We start from the raw sequence: 13,747 nt of genomic DNA on the forward strand, positions 1-13,747 counted from the left end.
GAAAGGGGGGGGGGGGCACAACACATGGAACCTTGTACATGTATTACAAATGATGTCCTTTTACATAATCCATCTAAAAATAATACAGAAATGGGAAAACTGTTTTCAAGAAATTAATTATAACTATGGTAATAAGACTTATTTTCTTATGTATATAGACTCTCTCTCTTCTTCTCTCTCTCTCTCTCTTAAAAATTCGAAAACAACCAATTGATACTTTTTTGTGTGCCCGTACTTTCATTATTGAAAATTTTTACAACTTAAACAAATATATTTTTTTCAACAAATGAATTAGTTTGATCTGCAACATTAAGACTTTTAACTGTCAAAGGCGAAGACGTGGTTCCTCGTATTGTTTCTAGCTCTACTGTTTGCCTATGGTGCACATGGTGCATACAATGTGTCAGATGTTGTGAATTAGCCTTTTTAGGAGAAATACAGACAACTTTATAACAGGACTGAGCGTAATTTTTTAACGGTATACAATGTTTAAAATATTTAACCCGTATATGATGTTCGACAAGCTTTTTTGAACAAGGAAATTCGGAAGGACTTCTGCCTTGAGGTCTAGCTTGATGGAATGATAACAGTGACAATCTTGATCTTAAATTGTTTACAAAACAATCTTCTTTATGTATTTACTACTGAAACTGCCGCTGGAAATAACTTTTCAAGTGCCTAGCAGTCTTAAGTACTGTACACAGAAACTACGCTGAAGAAGTTGGAATTTCCTCGATCCTCATGACTGTCTCATGAATTGATGTGGTAAGTATACTATATGATAACTGTCAATGTCTCTTTCAAGTAAGATAAACAGTTACAGTAGTAAAAATAATTTTTCTTACCCTACTTTATATATATCAGACTGACATAGAAAATTTTGTGTAGATCAACATGGGGGTGCTCTGTTCCTTTTAAACTAGTCTATACATGTATGGAAAGAAATAGAGTACAATGCCAGAGTTTTCACAGGTGATTTAATGATTGAATTTCTCACATTAACATCAATGCACAAGCTACATATTATAAATAATATTTAAAAACTGTCACAGACTATGTCAGCTAGTTGTGAAATGGGGAGTGTCCACTGATGAGGGAATTACTTCTTGCCCTTGGTTTTCTGTCTGTAGACGGCCAGAGGTGTGTCGCTGTCGGAGTCACTGGAAAAAGTAGCTGCTGTTGGTGCAGTCATATCTCTAGCATCTCCACGGTCAGCAACCTCACTTAAGAAAAAAATGACATCATTACTTTCATATATATCAATTCACAGAAAATATGAACATGATGAACACTCTTGATTTTTTTTAAAAAGATAAAAAAAAAAAAAATAATCATAATAAATTGTTTCATAAATTACAGAATTCTAATATGAAATATTTTAATTTTTGTTTAAAAAAAATTAACAGCTACCTGGTAATCTCTGTTTAGTTTAATGTAAATGTATAGTCTACATGTATTAACTTTTTACTTTAATTATTAATCTTAATTAGAAATAAATAATGACTTACGTATCACATTGTTCCTCCAACAATCCAGAGGGTTCTGAACTGCTTGTTTCTTGTGGATGTTGTTTGGAATGCCGAAGGAAAGCCTTAACAGTCATACCCCTTTTTACTGCCTCTTTTCTGGAAAATATAATGAACTGACATGATCACACCATAAAAAAAAATTCAGGAAGGTTTCAAATAGAGCCAGAGCTGGTTATAGATATGTACATGCATGTATTTCACATTTTATCAGGCAGACCACCTTATTTTATGATGTACTTGTACTTATAATTTTTTAGTTTAAAATGATATGATTAATAAATAATAACACAGTACTGGTTCTATGGGGAAATTTTATTTTTGGGATGTTCACATCAAAATTATTTGATTACTTGGAATCTGGGGGGAAAAAATTAGAAATGAATATATAAAATTAAGCTAATACATGTTTTACTTTAGAATTCCTTTAAAGAAAAATTAATGTTAACAATGCTGAAATATATTTAATATTTAATTTAATTTTAAATATAATTTTGTTTTATATTTCACCCTTTTAAAGAAGTTTAAAAAATCAAAGCACAATTTTTCTTTTGATCTTTCTTAACAGTAGGAAGTATATTAACTGTGTTAGTTCCATGTGTAATCTATGTTAATTGCATGGTCAGCAATGACCTGTGGAGACAATAGGTTTTAACAAGTCTATTGTTCTCTGCTGGTTTCCCCTGCTACTGTGTGTTTGATATACACAACATACAAGGAAAATCAATCAAATTGATGACCATGATAATATCAAAATTTTATAATTTAGAACATGATTAAATTTCTCATTTTAATTTATTATTATAATTTTACAAGATATATCAATACTACTTGGTACTACATGAAAAAAAAAGTATTCATTTTTTTATTTAGTTGTTTTTCCTTTTCTATATTAATTATTATCATTTTTTTTACTTTTTACTTTTTTAATGTGTATAGAATATGACATATGGAGATTAAAACAACTCATTTCATAAACATCAGAAATACCCCATTTATTCAATAACATAATTAAAACATGATGAATGAAGAACATAAACAAATTAATTGTGCTGAAAACTTTTGATAAAAGAATTATCTTGAAAAGTCAGAACTATTATTATCATTTCTGTATACCAGAAATGTATGTGTCAGATAGCTGGATATTTAATAACTTAGGCTTTCAAATTTAGTTCTAATTCTATTGATCTCATTCCAACTGTTTTTAACAAAATCCTATGAAAAAGGTGACAAAATTTTATGATCACTTACTCTTTTTTCTCGTAGAAGCGTCCCCAGTAAACTGCTTTTCTCATTCGGTCTTGAACCTTTCTTCTGTTTGTGGGAGTCTGAGGCATGTCACACTGGTAGGAGTTCATGATCTCATTTGTTGCAGCCTCCCAGTTACTGTCCTTTCTCCCTGACAGCTTGTACTTTTGCAGGGCATTATTGACAGACTTCTAAAATAGAATTTGAATTTTTTAATTAAAACAGCTGAACAGATTGTGAAGTGTTCATATAATCAATGGATTTTGCTAAATAATAATTATATGTTTTCTTTTTTTTATGAAGTTTATGAAACTACAAATTATAGTCTCATGCTAGCTACATGTAGAAATTTAGATACAAAAATTTTATTTGGCCTTCAGTCTGTCGTGACACACTGTACATGTACCCTAGTTCCTACATGTAAATAAAGCATGTGGTTTTCAAAATATAAATGTGTATCGATTAAGGGGACAAATTACAGCTCTTTGTATTTCAATTTATTTTTTAAATACTTAAGTAAATGACTGAATTTAGTTACTTAACAAATTACATAGTCAAAGTAGATGAATTTTTAAATGAGATGAAGTTCTTCAGATCATACAAGTTCTGTCATTATATTTTTAACAATATATATTCCACAAAAGTTCTTCCAAAAAATAGTTAATTTCACAATTATTTTTGTTCAAAGATTTATTCAAATGTACATTGAAGTCAGAATTTTGGACCTTAACAGATCTAAATAATAAATGAAATTAGCAGAAAGACACATTTAATTTGCTAATTACCTGTAATAAAGCATGCTCATAAGTCCCTCGCATCCAAAACCCCTCAGGATCGAGGCCTTGAGGAACTTCAAGCATTGTCTGGGTTCCCACAGTTGTCTTTGAGGTGTTGCAAGAAGATGTCTGACCCGCTTTCAGTTTCAGGCAGCAAACACAATTAAAGTCACAGGACTGAGAAACACTGGGAGGCACATAGACAGTACTGGGAGTAGGGTTCTGTATGGGAGCATAGGATCCATTGGGAGGATAGTTATAATCCATGGGATTAAAGGATAGATTTTGATAGGGGTTCATGATGAAGATGCACGTTATATTAACACACACTGAACGGTCTGAATAAAGCTGAAGACTGGCTCAGGGACTCAATAATTCTGTCATTATTAAGAAAATGACATAGTTGTCTTTAAAATCTCATAATTAGGTAATCAAGCAATTATCCCTCTCACTGTAACTTTTCATCTTCAAACTATTATCCTAACAATTAAGAGACTACTTAAACAATTCGATGGTCTGTGACTTCCTAATGGTCAAACAATGAAAACTTAATTGCATGGTCAAACATATTTTAATTACTTAGCATTATTAACCAAAATTCTGCATTTTGCTTCGTATCCTCAGTTGAAATTTGAAATATTTGAGAAATTTGGTAAATCAAATTTAATTTTTTAATTGGTAAAATTTCAAAGTTTTTCAAACAAAGTATAATTGCATAATTATTTGAGTTTCCTGCATGTGGTACATGTTTTTTATCTCCCTTAATATTTCACAAAATTATGTCCATTACAATTGAATAGTTATTAGATCTCCAAAATAAATGATGGATTTAGAATGGGATTATAATTATAGAGTTTTCAAACAATTAATTTTGTTACGATAAATTAATTGATGTTCATACATGTGATACATGTAAATGTTCTATCATCCCCTGGAGAATAATCATCAGTATTTCTTCTCATGCAAAAATATACAGATTTTGATCCTTAAGTTATAGAAAAGAAATTTGACGAATTCATTTGGCAAATGGGAAAATCACATACTGTTTAAACTCAACCTTTACTCTTGGAAGATAAATTGTAAAGTAATGTTGATTATTTTTTTTTCAATTTCTTCGAGGAGGGGGGCTTATTAATTAAAAACTTTGACCCATATATGTAAATAAGTTTTGTATGTAATTCACATGTACATGATGTGTGAAAATGGTTTGTTAAGTTTTAAGAATTTCTGCCCCAGCTATCACATTTGTAAAATTTAAAGGCAATAAAATACATTATGTATGTTCAAAACCAATTCCTCTCACAAACAATGTCTATTTTTATAACAATACATGTTGTATGTATTTAGATATTTATTTATTTATTTTATTTTTTTTTTTAATATAAATTTGCCCTTTTGAGAAAGGGGGGATTAATATCCTTCACTCCTAGTTTAACAAAATTAGAAAAAAGGTGATAAGGTAAAATTGAACTCATTTTGATTGGTTAAGAGCACTGGCCAATGAAAATACAGTTCAGCTGTTGAACTCTCTCCCTTGATCCCCCCCAGTTACCTTTAGTTTAGTCCTTATAATTTCATGATAGTAATATGACATGGGTTCTCTGCATTTGTATCTGTTGTTTTGTCCTCAGCAGTATGTCTTTTCAAGTGAAACTTGATGGTAATTAAAAAGTTAATGATGTTTTTTGCTAAGCAATATGCTAAAATTTAAAAACCTAAAAAAAAAAAGAAACTAAGATATCCTTATTATAAATAGATATTAAACAAACAAACGACCATGTAGAAAAAGACCTGTAATAATTTTTTTATTGGAACAATTGTTGCAAATTTGTGTGAATTTTAAATGAAAATAGTGAATTCTTTGAGTTATTTCAGATAAAATCTTGGAACCAATTTTTTTTAATAAATAAAAATCCAAATGGGATTGAAAATGACATCAGCAATAATTAATTTCTTTTCATTTTTTTAAGGATCTACTAGATTGTGCAAGTGTACTGAATGCTGTGGAAAGTGGGTACCAAGGAGTACATTCTATAGACATGCCCAGGATGACATTACAAGAAAAGAAGAACTGGTTACTCCAAAGTTCATGTTCAATGAAGATGCCTACAAGGACCCTTGTCTCCTTAGACCTTTGTATGAAGGATCCAAAGTAACTGTGCTGGAAGCTGTGACGCAACATTTATATGTGTTTTCAAGTAACCATGGGGTGTCCAAAAAAGCGATTTCAGATGTACTGCATAATGAAAAGCAAACACTCCCAAAGCCCAACCACTTGCCTGCATCGTTTGAGGAAGCCAGGAATGTTATTAAACATCTTCTTATCCCTCTTGTGAAGTACGAAGTTTGTATAAATGACTGCTTGCTGTTTCGAGGTGCACATGCTGATATTGATACCTGTCCAGAATGTGGTGAGCCTAGAAGAGTCAATGGACGTGTTAGGAAGACTTTTACCTACATGCCACTTGGGCCAAGACTTGCACGGTGGTTTGGAACCTCAAATTTGTGCCAGTTGTTATATGCCGATAAGATTAAAATACGTGGAACGTTGACAGATTTTACTGATGGACTGCTATACAAGTCCTGGTTTCAGGAAGGAGGTGTCTTTGAAGGCTGGCAGGAACAACTATGTGTCCCTCTTTCCCTTTTCACTGACGGAGTGAATCCTAACAAACATTCATCCAGTCAGAAATCAATGTGGCCGCTTATTCTTACTTGGATAAATCTGCCTAGAAACATCCGTCAATTCCTTGGACCCATGTTTTTAATGGGAATAATTCCAAGTGGTATAAATGGGAGTGAGCCAAAGAATTTGGAGCCATACTTGGAAATTTTGACAGAGGAGTTGCTTGGCTTGACAGAATTTCCTGTAAAGACATCGTACACTACAGCACCTGTAAAAGTAAAAGTGGCATTGTTACAGTTTCTGTGCGACATCCCAGCATATTCTAAACTTTTACATCTGAGTGGTGCAGCTGCTTTAAGATCATGTCCGTATTGCCAAGAGACTGGACACTATTGTCATTTCCTGAAGAAAACCATTCATTTGTCAAACAGAAGTTTCCTTCCTCTTAGTGACTCTATGCGAGGTTCTTCTGGATTCGGACTAAAAGAGAGAGACAGTAATGTTCCTGTTTCCTACTCCTTTCAAGAGGAAAAACAACGAAGGGAAGAATACGACAAACTGCCAAACAAACACCAGAAAATGAAACACCAAAAAGAGACGGGGATGAAAGGTACCTACACATTCATGAAACTTCCATATCATGATCGCAGAAATCAAATGCAACCAGACGGCATGCATACTATTGCTGACTTTATAAGCCATTTAATGGATATGCTTACTGGAAAACATGATAGCCCAAACATCAGAAATTGTGAGAAAAAGTTTGACAGATTTCCAGAAATATGGATTACGGCAAATCCAAATCCGATGCCACCAGTAAATTCTACATTGCCATCAGCCAAATCAAAGGGGAAAAGAAAGAGAAAACGTAATGAAGAAAACATTGATCCAGAATGTGTCCTTCCCCCAACACCATGGTCCCTCTCTAAGGAACAACTGAAACTTGCCGATGAGAGAGCCTCCATGATTAAGTACAGTCTTTTGCAAGACATAACTCCAGGCCCAGATTTCACAAAGCCATGGACGTTACGGACTATGAATTCTAAGCTTCAGGTAAATTGTTCATTCAATAATTCTTATATTTATTTTAAAATATTTCTTAAGAAATTATAAATTATTATTATTACACACAGCACTGAGGCTTTAGTTGAGCTTTTATAAGTTTTAGTTTATGGCTTGTACAAGTTTGTTGTCACTGATTTTTTGAAAGGTATTAAATCAAAACAAATGCAGGTACTAATTCTGTATTTTGGATTTACAATATTATGTTTATTTTACAGTTTGTTACAAGTGGAGCTCTAGAGTGGTGCATCAAAGGATTCCTACCTGCAAAACAAGAAGACACCCTGCAGAAAATGCTACATGTTATTAAAAGAATTGTGTCACCAACTTTGAAAGAGGAAGATTTGCCACATCTGCAGAGAGAAGTCCATTCATCCTTAGCATTATTTGAAAGGGATTTTCCACTGTCCATGCAGGTACAAAATGTAGTTATTTTATTTAATTTGCCCAATTATCAACATTTCTGGCCTATGAGTTTTATATTCTTTCTGGGTCAGACTTGAATCTGAAGGAAAAGTCTTGTTTGATTTAAATCTTTTTTCAAATATGAATAAAACATTTCATTTAATTGGTTTTAGTGCATATGTAATCAGACTTTTTTTTAACTTTATATTTAACAGAATTTAGTCACACACCTCATCCACCATATTGTTGATGGTTTTTCAATGTATGGACCCCTCTATGGGAGATGGCTCTTTGCTTATGAGAGGGCCAATGGCTGGATCACTCGCCAGTGTTTGAAGAAAGGTGCCGAGGAATCAACAGTAATGGAGACATATGCAGTGAGTATACTTTATGAAATTTTTTTAACTTTCATTTTCTTTACCACCACTTTATATAGCTACTGACACAGTGTGTGTTTTTCTTGAGCTTCATTTTGTGGATATGCATTTCAGTTGATATGATAATAATAAAATAGTGTACATACTGTAACATGTCTTGATGATTGTAATAAAAGGTCTATATTTATAAAAGACAAAATCAGCATAATGTGCAGAACAAAATTTGAATAAATGGTCTTCTCTAATACTTGTGATAGTTTCGTAAAGGAATAATAGACACTTATCAAAGAGAGAGAGAGTTATCTCTCCTGTCAGAAGACTGATGAGCCTTAAGATCTCCTTCACTTGAGATGTTGCTGCTTTTGTACTGTTTTATATTTATTTAATTTGTATTTCAATTTAGGTGTATGACTGGTGCATGTACATGGTGCTGAGTCAGAAGTTTGTTCCATCATCACATTCAGAAGGAAAAAGTCAACTGATGTCAGCTTGTGAAAACTTGGACAACTTGCTTCCTACCATGTACAGTATTTCCTCAGCATCTGACAAGCATATTACCTTAACATGTGACATGAAGAACCATATGAACTGTTACTACAGAAGCGGAATGAATATGGACATTTTTCACTTTGAAGACTCTGTGAAAGAAACTCTGAGATACAAAACTCGTGAGAGGAAGCTTTGTGCCAAAAGCCTAGCATTGACAAAAAATGGTAGCCTAGTGAAGATCTTGAGCGCAACTCACACCAACTTGTTCGGAAACATAAATGTTTTTCTGGAACACAATGTGAACTTTAACATTCAGACATGGGCTGTGATAGACATTTATCCGCAGGCCGAGAAAGAAAATGGATTTTTTCAGACCACAAGAAAGACTGTAAATCAGCGACTTGTACATGTAAATTTGCTTAGTGACCCTGTAGTGTTTGTGGAAAAGGACAAAGTAATTCATATCTTGGATGTTGCTTAATTTGATTAGAATGTCTAAGGGTAACTGTGGTTAACTGATGTGAAGTTGTATTAAGTATTAATAAGAAAATAAGAGTTTGAATTTTGGAAAATGCCTGATTTATACATGGAATGGTATACAAGTTGAATTCTGTTCACCATAGACTGGTTTGCTATTTATCTCTGAACAAAGAAATATACATTATTAAGTCTATCAAGACATTTCTCTTCAGTGTTTGGATAGACCATATATATATTGTGTATGTTGTGTCATAAACTTTGTTATATTTATAACATGATGTACTAAAATAAATAATATCTCCTTTTGAAAAATTGTTTCTATGATGCATTGACATGTTACAAAATTAAAGTCAACAATTTGTATAATGGTTGTTGCGCAGGGAAACTTTATGGTAAATGTTACTGAAGATAACATTGGCTATTTAACTGGTTGTGCCATTCAATATTAAGGCCAGACCCAGGGTTTTGTTTTTGGGAAAGGGAGAAAGGATGGGTCGATTATCGGGAAAATATGAATGAATGGTGACAGTATGTGTCTACCTAGTAGGAAGTTAATATGAACTGAATTCTAGGTCTATGAATCTCTACAAGTTAATGTAACGGGAGAGGAATGTAGTCTCACTTTTTTTTTAATGTAAGCATCGAAGACGGTGCTCATTCTCGCAAATTAGTTGATTAAATTCCTTTTCTAATGAGTATTTGTTTACCGCAATACTGCATTTACACAATCAAGGAATTATGGTGCGCTTGCTGAATTTATTAGAGTATAATGACTAGAACCTGTAATTAGTTGATCAGTGTAGCCGACTTTATACTGGTACTTGATTAATCTTTTGTGTAATTTTCCCAATCCAAATAATATTTTGTGGACAGAGTAGAGCCATGCAACAAGAAAGATTATATACTATATTTCATTTTACTCGACAATAAAAAGCCAGGTGCCCGTTTTACAAAAGGACTTATGACTAAGACCAAAATTTAATTCTGCTAATTAATTTCAAATTTACATTGATTTGAAAATGGTTTTAAACTTCTTAAAAAGAAATTAACAAGGTATTTTTATGCTAGCAATTTCAAACAGAATAATTAATTTTGCAAAATTTTACAATCAACTTAAGTTTTTGGTCTTAGTTGTAAGTTTTTTGTAAAACAGACACCTGAATTGCTTTTGAATTTTGTATTCAAGTGGCAAAATGAGGATATAAACGTGTTCAGGCGGAGAAAAGGGGGTGGGGGGGGGGGTCGTATTGTCTTATTTCCTGGATTCAGGCGAGAGTGCATCCGAATCATGTTGTATTTCAGATTCCATGTTATATATTGATTTTAAAAAGTATATAAAAATACAGCCATTTTTGTGTCGCATGGACAAGAAGCAGATAACTCGTTAGGTCAAAGAAAAATGGGGGGGGGGGGTGTCATATTGTGTATCGGTATTGTCACATATTCTTGATTCAGGTGGGAGTGCTTCCGATTAGAGTCCATATTAGATAGTTTTTCAATGTTGCATTACATTGATGTTAAAAGGAATAAATTAATTCACAGCCATTTTTGTGTCGAGTCTCCGGAAGTGGTAAGAGAGAGTGTCCATTTTGTATAATTCATGACACTATTTTAATGAAGCATTTTAATTTATTTAACTATGTATCAAAGAATAAATTTTTGTAGTTCATACCATATTTTATTTGAAAAGAATAAGCACTGTGTCACAGAAAAACAGTTGAGGAAGATCAAAATTAAAAGAATAGGGGGAGAAGTTACAAATATTAATTAAATTCAATCTTTCTTGGAAGGAAATTGATAGGGATGTTCAATGAAGGTTTACATTTCATTTCCTCCTTTATATATATATATAAAAAAAAATATTTGTCCATGTCTGTTTTATTCAATGCGACAACAAGTATATTAAAACACTGCAAAATAAAACACGCTCAACGCATACTAGCGTATTTACGATAAGTACACTAGCTGAAACACAAACAAACAAACAAAAAACAACATGCATACCATATTTTACAGGCCCGTAGCAACAGTTCCAAAGGGGGGTGGGGGGGTGGGCGCAAAAAAATAACTATCCAAATCCTGGGATTTGCCTGTGACCGACCTTACAGTAATAAAATATTTGATTTTCTGTACTAATTGCCTGTATTTTCTGCTTGTCATTTTCAAATAAAATATGGTTCAAACTAATGAAATGTGGAAGGGCCAACCAGTATCTAAAGGAAAATTTGCTATAGCAAAAATATCATAGTATACTATACTCAGAAAAAGTCCCCCCCCCCCCGCCCCCGCGCTCTACGGACCTGTTTTATTTCATTTTTTTTTTTCTCTTATACTCAAGAAATACTAATCACATTGTCAAAGCAAATGAAGGATTATTCATTGCTTAAATTTGCGTTTATCTAATTTTGACTGCCCGTATATGATGATAAATAGATTAGTTAATCAAGGATAAATTTTTAATTTAACAGTCTACACATACAGCCGATAAACCGTAATCAAACATCGTAAAGATCAGGAATTTAAATGCATTGCTGGCCATGAAAATATAAACAATTTAATATGGAATACTTTAACTGTATGAAATTTAATTTTATTTCACACTTCAATTCCTTTTTTCCTCCACAATAATTATTAAAGTATAATTGATTGATGGTAGAATTTTCAACATTTGAGATCGGACGTAATTAATGTGATTTTAACACCGTTCAAAAATAGGTAAAAAGAAGGAACACTAATATGGTCGAAAAGGTGGATGTAAATAAGAACAAAATCCATTTTATACGAAGAAAAGAAAAATATGAGTTTAAAATTATTTAATTTCTGAAAGTGAAAATTAAGGAAATACAAAATTTTCAAGTTTTCACTTCATAAAGTGAAATATATTTATTTTTTTATTACTAATCTAATCAAACATAGGTAATAAATTGAAGGGTTATTTGATAATTTAACCTTGTATTTTTTTTTTTTAAATAATTTCTGTTGCTAGTCATACACACTATAAAAAAGTAGAGAGAAATATGTGTATATGTATGCATACTTCTTCACTAAACATCAACATTTCATTAAATAATATTTCTTTTAAATTTCATATATTAAATTAGATATTTATAAAACACTGCAACCCTTTTAAAATAAATTTTCACACCTCTGCAGACCCCGCTAGAGCGAGAACAATAGGGACAGTAATTATCAGTAAATGTCAGCACTTGTCTAAGTTTTTCAGCAGGGACAGTAATCGGGTCAGTAATTGTCTAAGTTTATCAGCACCGACTAAGATTGTCAGCACTTTTCTAAGTTTATCAGCACCGGCAGTAGAAAGGTCAGTAATTGTCTAAGTTTTGCAGTAAGGACAGTACAAGGTCAGTAATTGTCTAAGTTTGTCAGTAAAAAATGGGAATGTCAGTACATTTCTGACTTAGTAGTGATACTAGATTATATCACTTCTCTGACCCTGTAGGTTTGTTTAAAAATTGTTTCGGTTACCTTGAATATGTTTATTAATTGAAAGAATTAGGATTTAGATTTTACACCTATGTGTACAAATTTCAAGGTATAATTTTAAAAAAAAGAAGAAAAAAAAACAGCACATACATGTCATTTTTTTTTTTATAGAAAAGAGTACATATAACCTAAGAGCACATGTCAACGTTGACTGTTTTGTGTTTGTGTTAAGAAATACCATTTGTGTGTATTAATTACAAGGCATCAAAATGTTTGAAGAATGATAAAATGTATTACTATGGAGAATCACCTTTGATTAATTACCTTGTGTACAATTGTCTCCTTGATAACCTTTATCGCAGCCATTCAAGCATGTCCCATTTATATGATGACATTATATTGTTCTTTATCAAAGCAAACCCCGCATGACTGAGCACAATTTAGTCCAAATTTACCACCATCACAAACTATTAAAAGAATACAAGATTGATATAGTTTCTTTAAACTTTCTATGATTAAAATGCTGAAGATCAAAAACAGTTTTGTTAGGGTGACTTCCATACAATAAAATCTCCTAAATTCACACAAAGAGACAAAAAGAATACATATGATAATAGGAAAATGATCAACATTAAAATATACATGTATTAATTTAATTAATACGCAAAAAAAAAAAAAAAAAAAAAAAAAAAAAAAAAAAAAAAAAAAACTTCCCTTCTTACGATATGCTCTCAGTATTGTAATATGGACTAATATGTATGATCTACTTTGCACATTTGTTCTTTTGACCAAAAATGACAAATATGATTGCATTTTCTGGTTTTATTTTGTAATTGAAATATAAAAGTAGGCATTTTTCTTTAAATAAGCCGATTAAAATTTTTTAAAGATGAATTTTAAATTTACCGAAAAGATTTGATGGACATTAAAATGGTGTAAGAGCAAGAGGGCTTGCATCATCCTCTGCTATGTTTGTTGCTATATCAAAATAGGTAGTTGCAGGGCCATCTTTGTAAATGGCATTATATTCAACGTTCAATGTAAATTGTGCGCGTGAAAAGTATGGCCCCGACCATTTTAATTTATTCGATTTTCATTTTTCTCTTAGGACACCGCGAAGTGAATTTCCATTGGATAACTTCCATTTCAATATATTTACATTTGCAAATATTTTTTCTTTGATGAACCTATTATAGAGAAAATATGTTCAATTCTGTATAAACTTATTAGGGGGTCAGAGGTCATAGCGTGACCGAAATACAGACGCCATTTTCACAGTATTTGTGTTTTTTCATACTCACTTATGTTATAATGCAC

General features: G+C 32.0%; 2 protein-coding genes across 2 annotated transcripts; one reads left to right on the forward strand and one right to left on the reverse strand.

The window, feature by feature from the left end:
* The first annotated feature begins 411 nt into the window (after window positions 1-411).
* LOC133174696 (uncharacterized) lies at window positions 412-9,150 on the forward strand. Its single transcript, XM_061309778.1, has 5 exons — window positions 412-765; window positions 5,521-7,229; window positions 7,457-7,654; window positions 7,859-8,020; window positions 8,424-9,150. Exons 2-5 carry the CDS (start codon window positions 5,640-5,642, stop codon window positions 8,988-8,990), a joined length of 2,517 nt encoding a protein of 838 aa, XP_061165762.1. The 5' UTR covers window positions 412-765; window positions 5,521-5,639; the 3' UTR covers window positions 8,991-9,150.
* Window positions 1,100-3,861, reverse strand: LOC133174499 (uncharacterized). Its single transcript, XM_061309615.1, has 4 exons — window positions 3,560-3,861; window positions 2,778-2,965; window positions 1,509-1,625; window positions 1,100-1,223 (listed from the first exon to the last, which is right to left on the reverse strand). The coding sequence occupies exons 1-4, from the start codon at window positions 3,848-3,850 to the stop codon at window positions 1,100-1,102; spliced, it is 720 nt and encodes a 239-aa protein (XP_061165599.1). The 5' UTR covers window positions 3,851-3,861.
* Window positions 9,151-13,747: the final 4,597 nt, after the last annotated feature.

Source organism: Saccostrea echinata, unplaced genomic scaffold (assembly GCF_033153115.1).
Source record: "Saccostrea echinata isolate AGI-Se365-2 ecotype Australia unplaced genomic scaffold, CSIRO_AGI_Sech_v1 ptg000058l, whole genome shotgun sequence".
Lineage (NCBI taxonomy): Eukaryota > Metazoa > Mollusca > Bivalvia > Ostreida > Ostreidae > Saccostrea > Saccostrea echinata.

Coding starts and splice junctions, on each gene's coding strand:
- LOC133174499 (XM_061309615.1), bottom strand. CDS start 3,850: ATGAACCCCTATCAAAATCTATCCTTTAATCCCATGGATTATAACTAT. Junction 1,626..2,777: donor CGCTTCTACGAGAAAAAAGA/GTAAGTGATCAT, acceptor TATATTTTCCAG/AAAAGAGGCAGTAAAAAGGG. Junction 1,224..1,508: donor TTGGAGGAACAATGTGATAC/GTAAGTCATTAT, acceptor TTTTTTCTTAAG/TGAGGTTGCTGACCGTGGAG.
- LOC133174696 (XM_061309778.1), top strand. CDS start 5,640: ATGTTCAATGAAGATGCCTACAAGGACCCTTGTCTCCTTAGACCTTTG. Junction 7,230..7,456: donor CTATGAATTCTAAGCTTCAG/GTAAATTGTTCA, acceptor TTTATTTTACAG/TTTGTTACAAGTGGAGCTCT. Junction 8,021..8,423: donor CAGTAATGGAGACATATGCA/GTGAGTATACTT, acceptor ATTTCAATTTAG/GTGTATGACTGGTGCATGTA.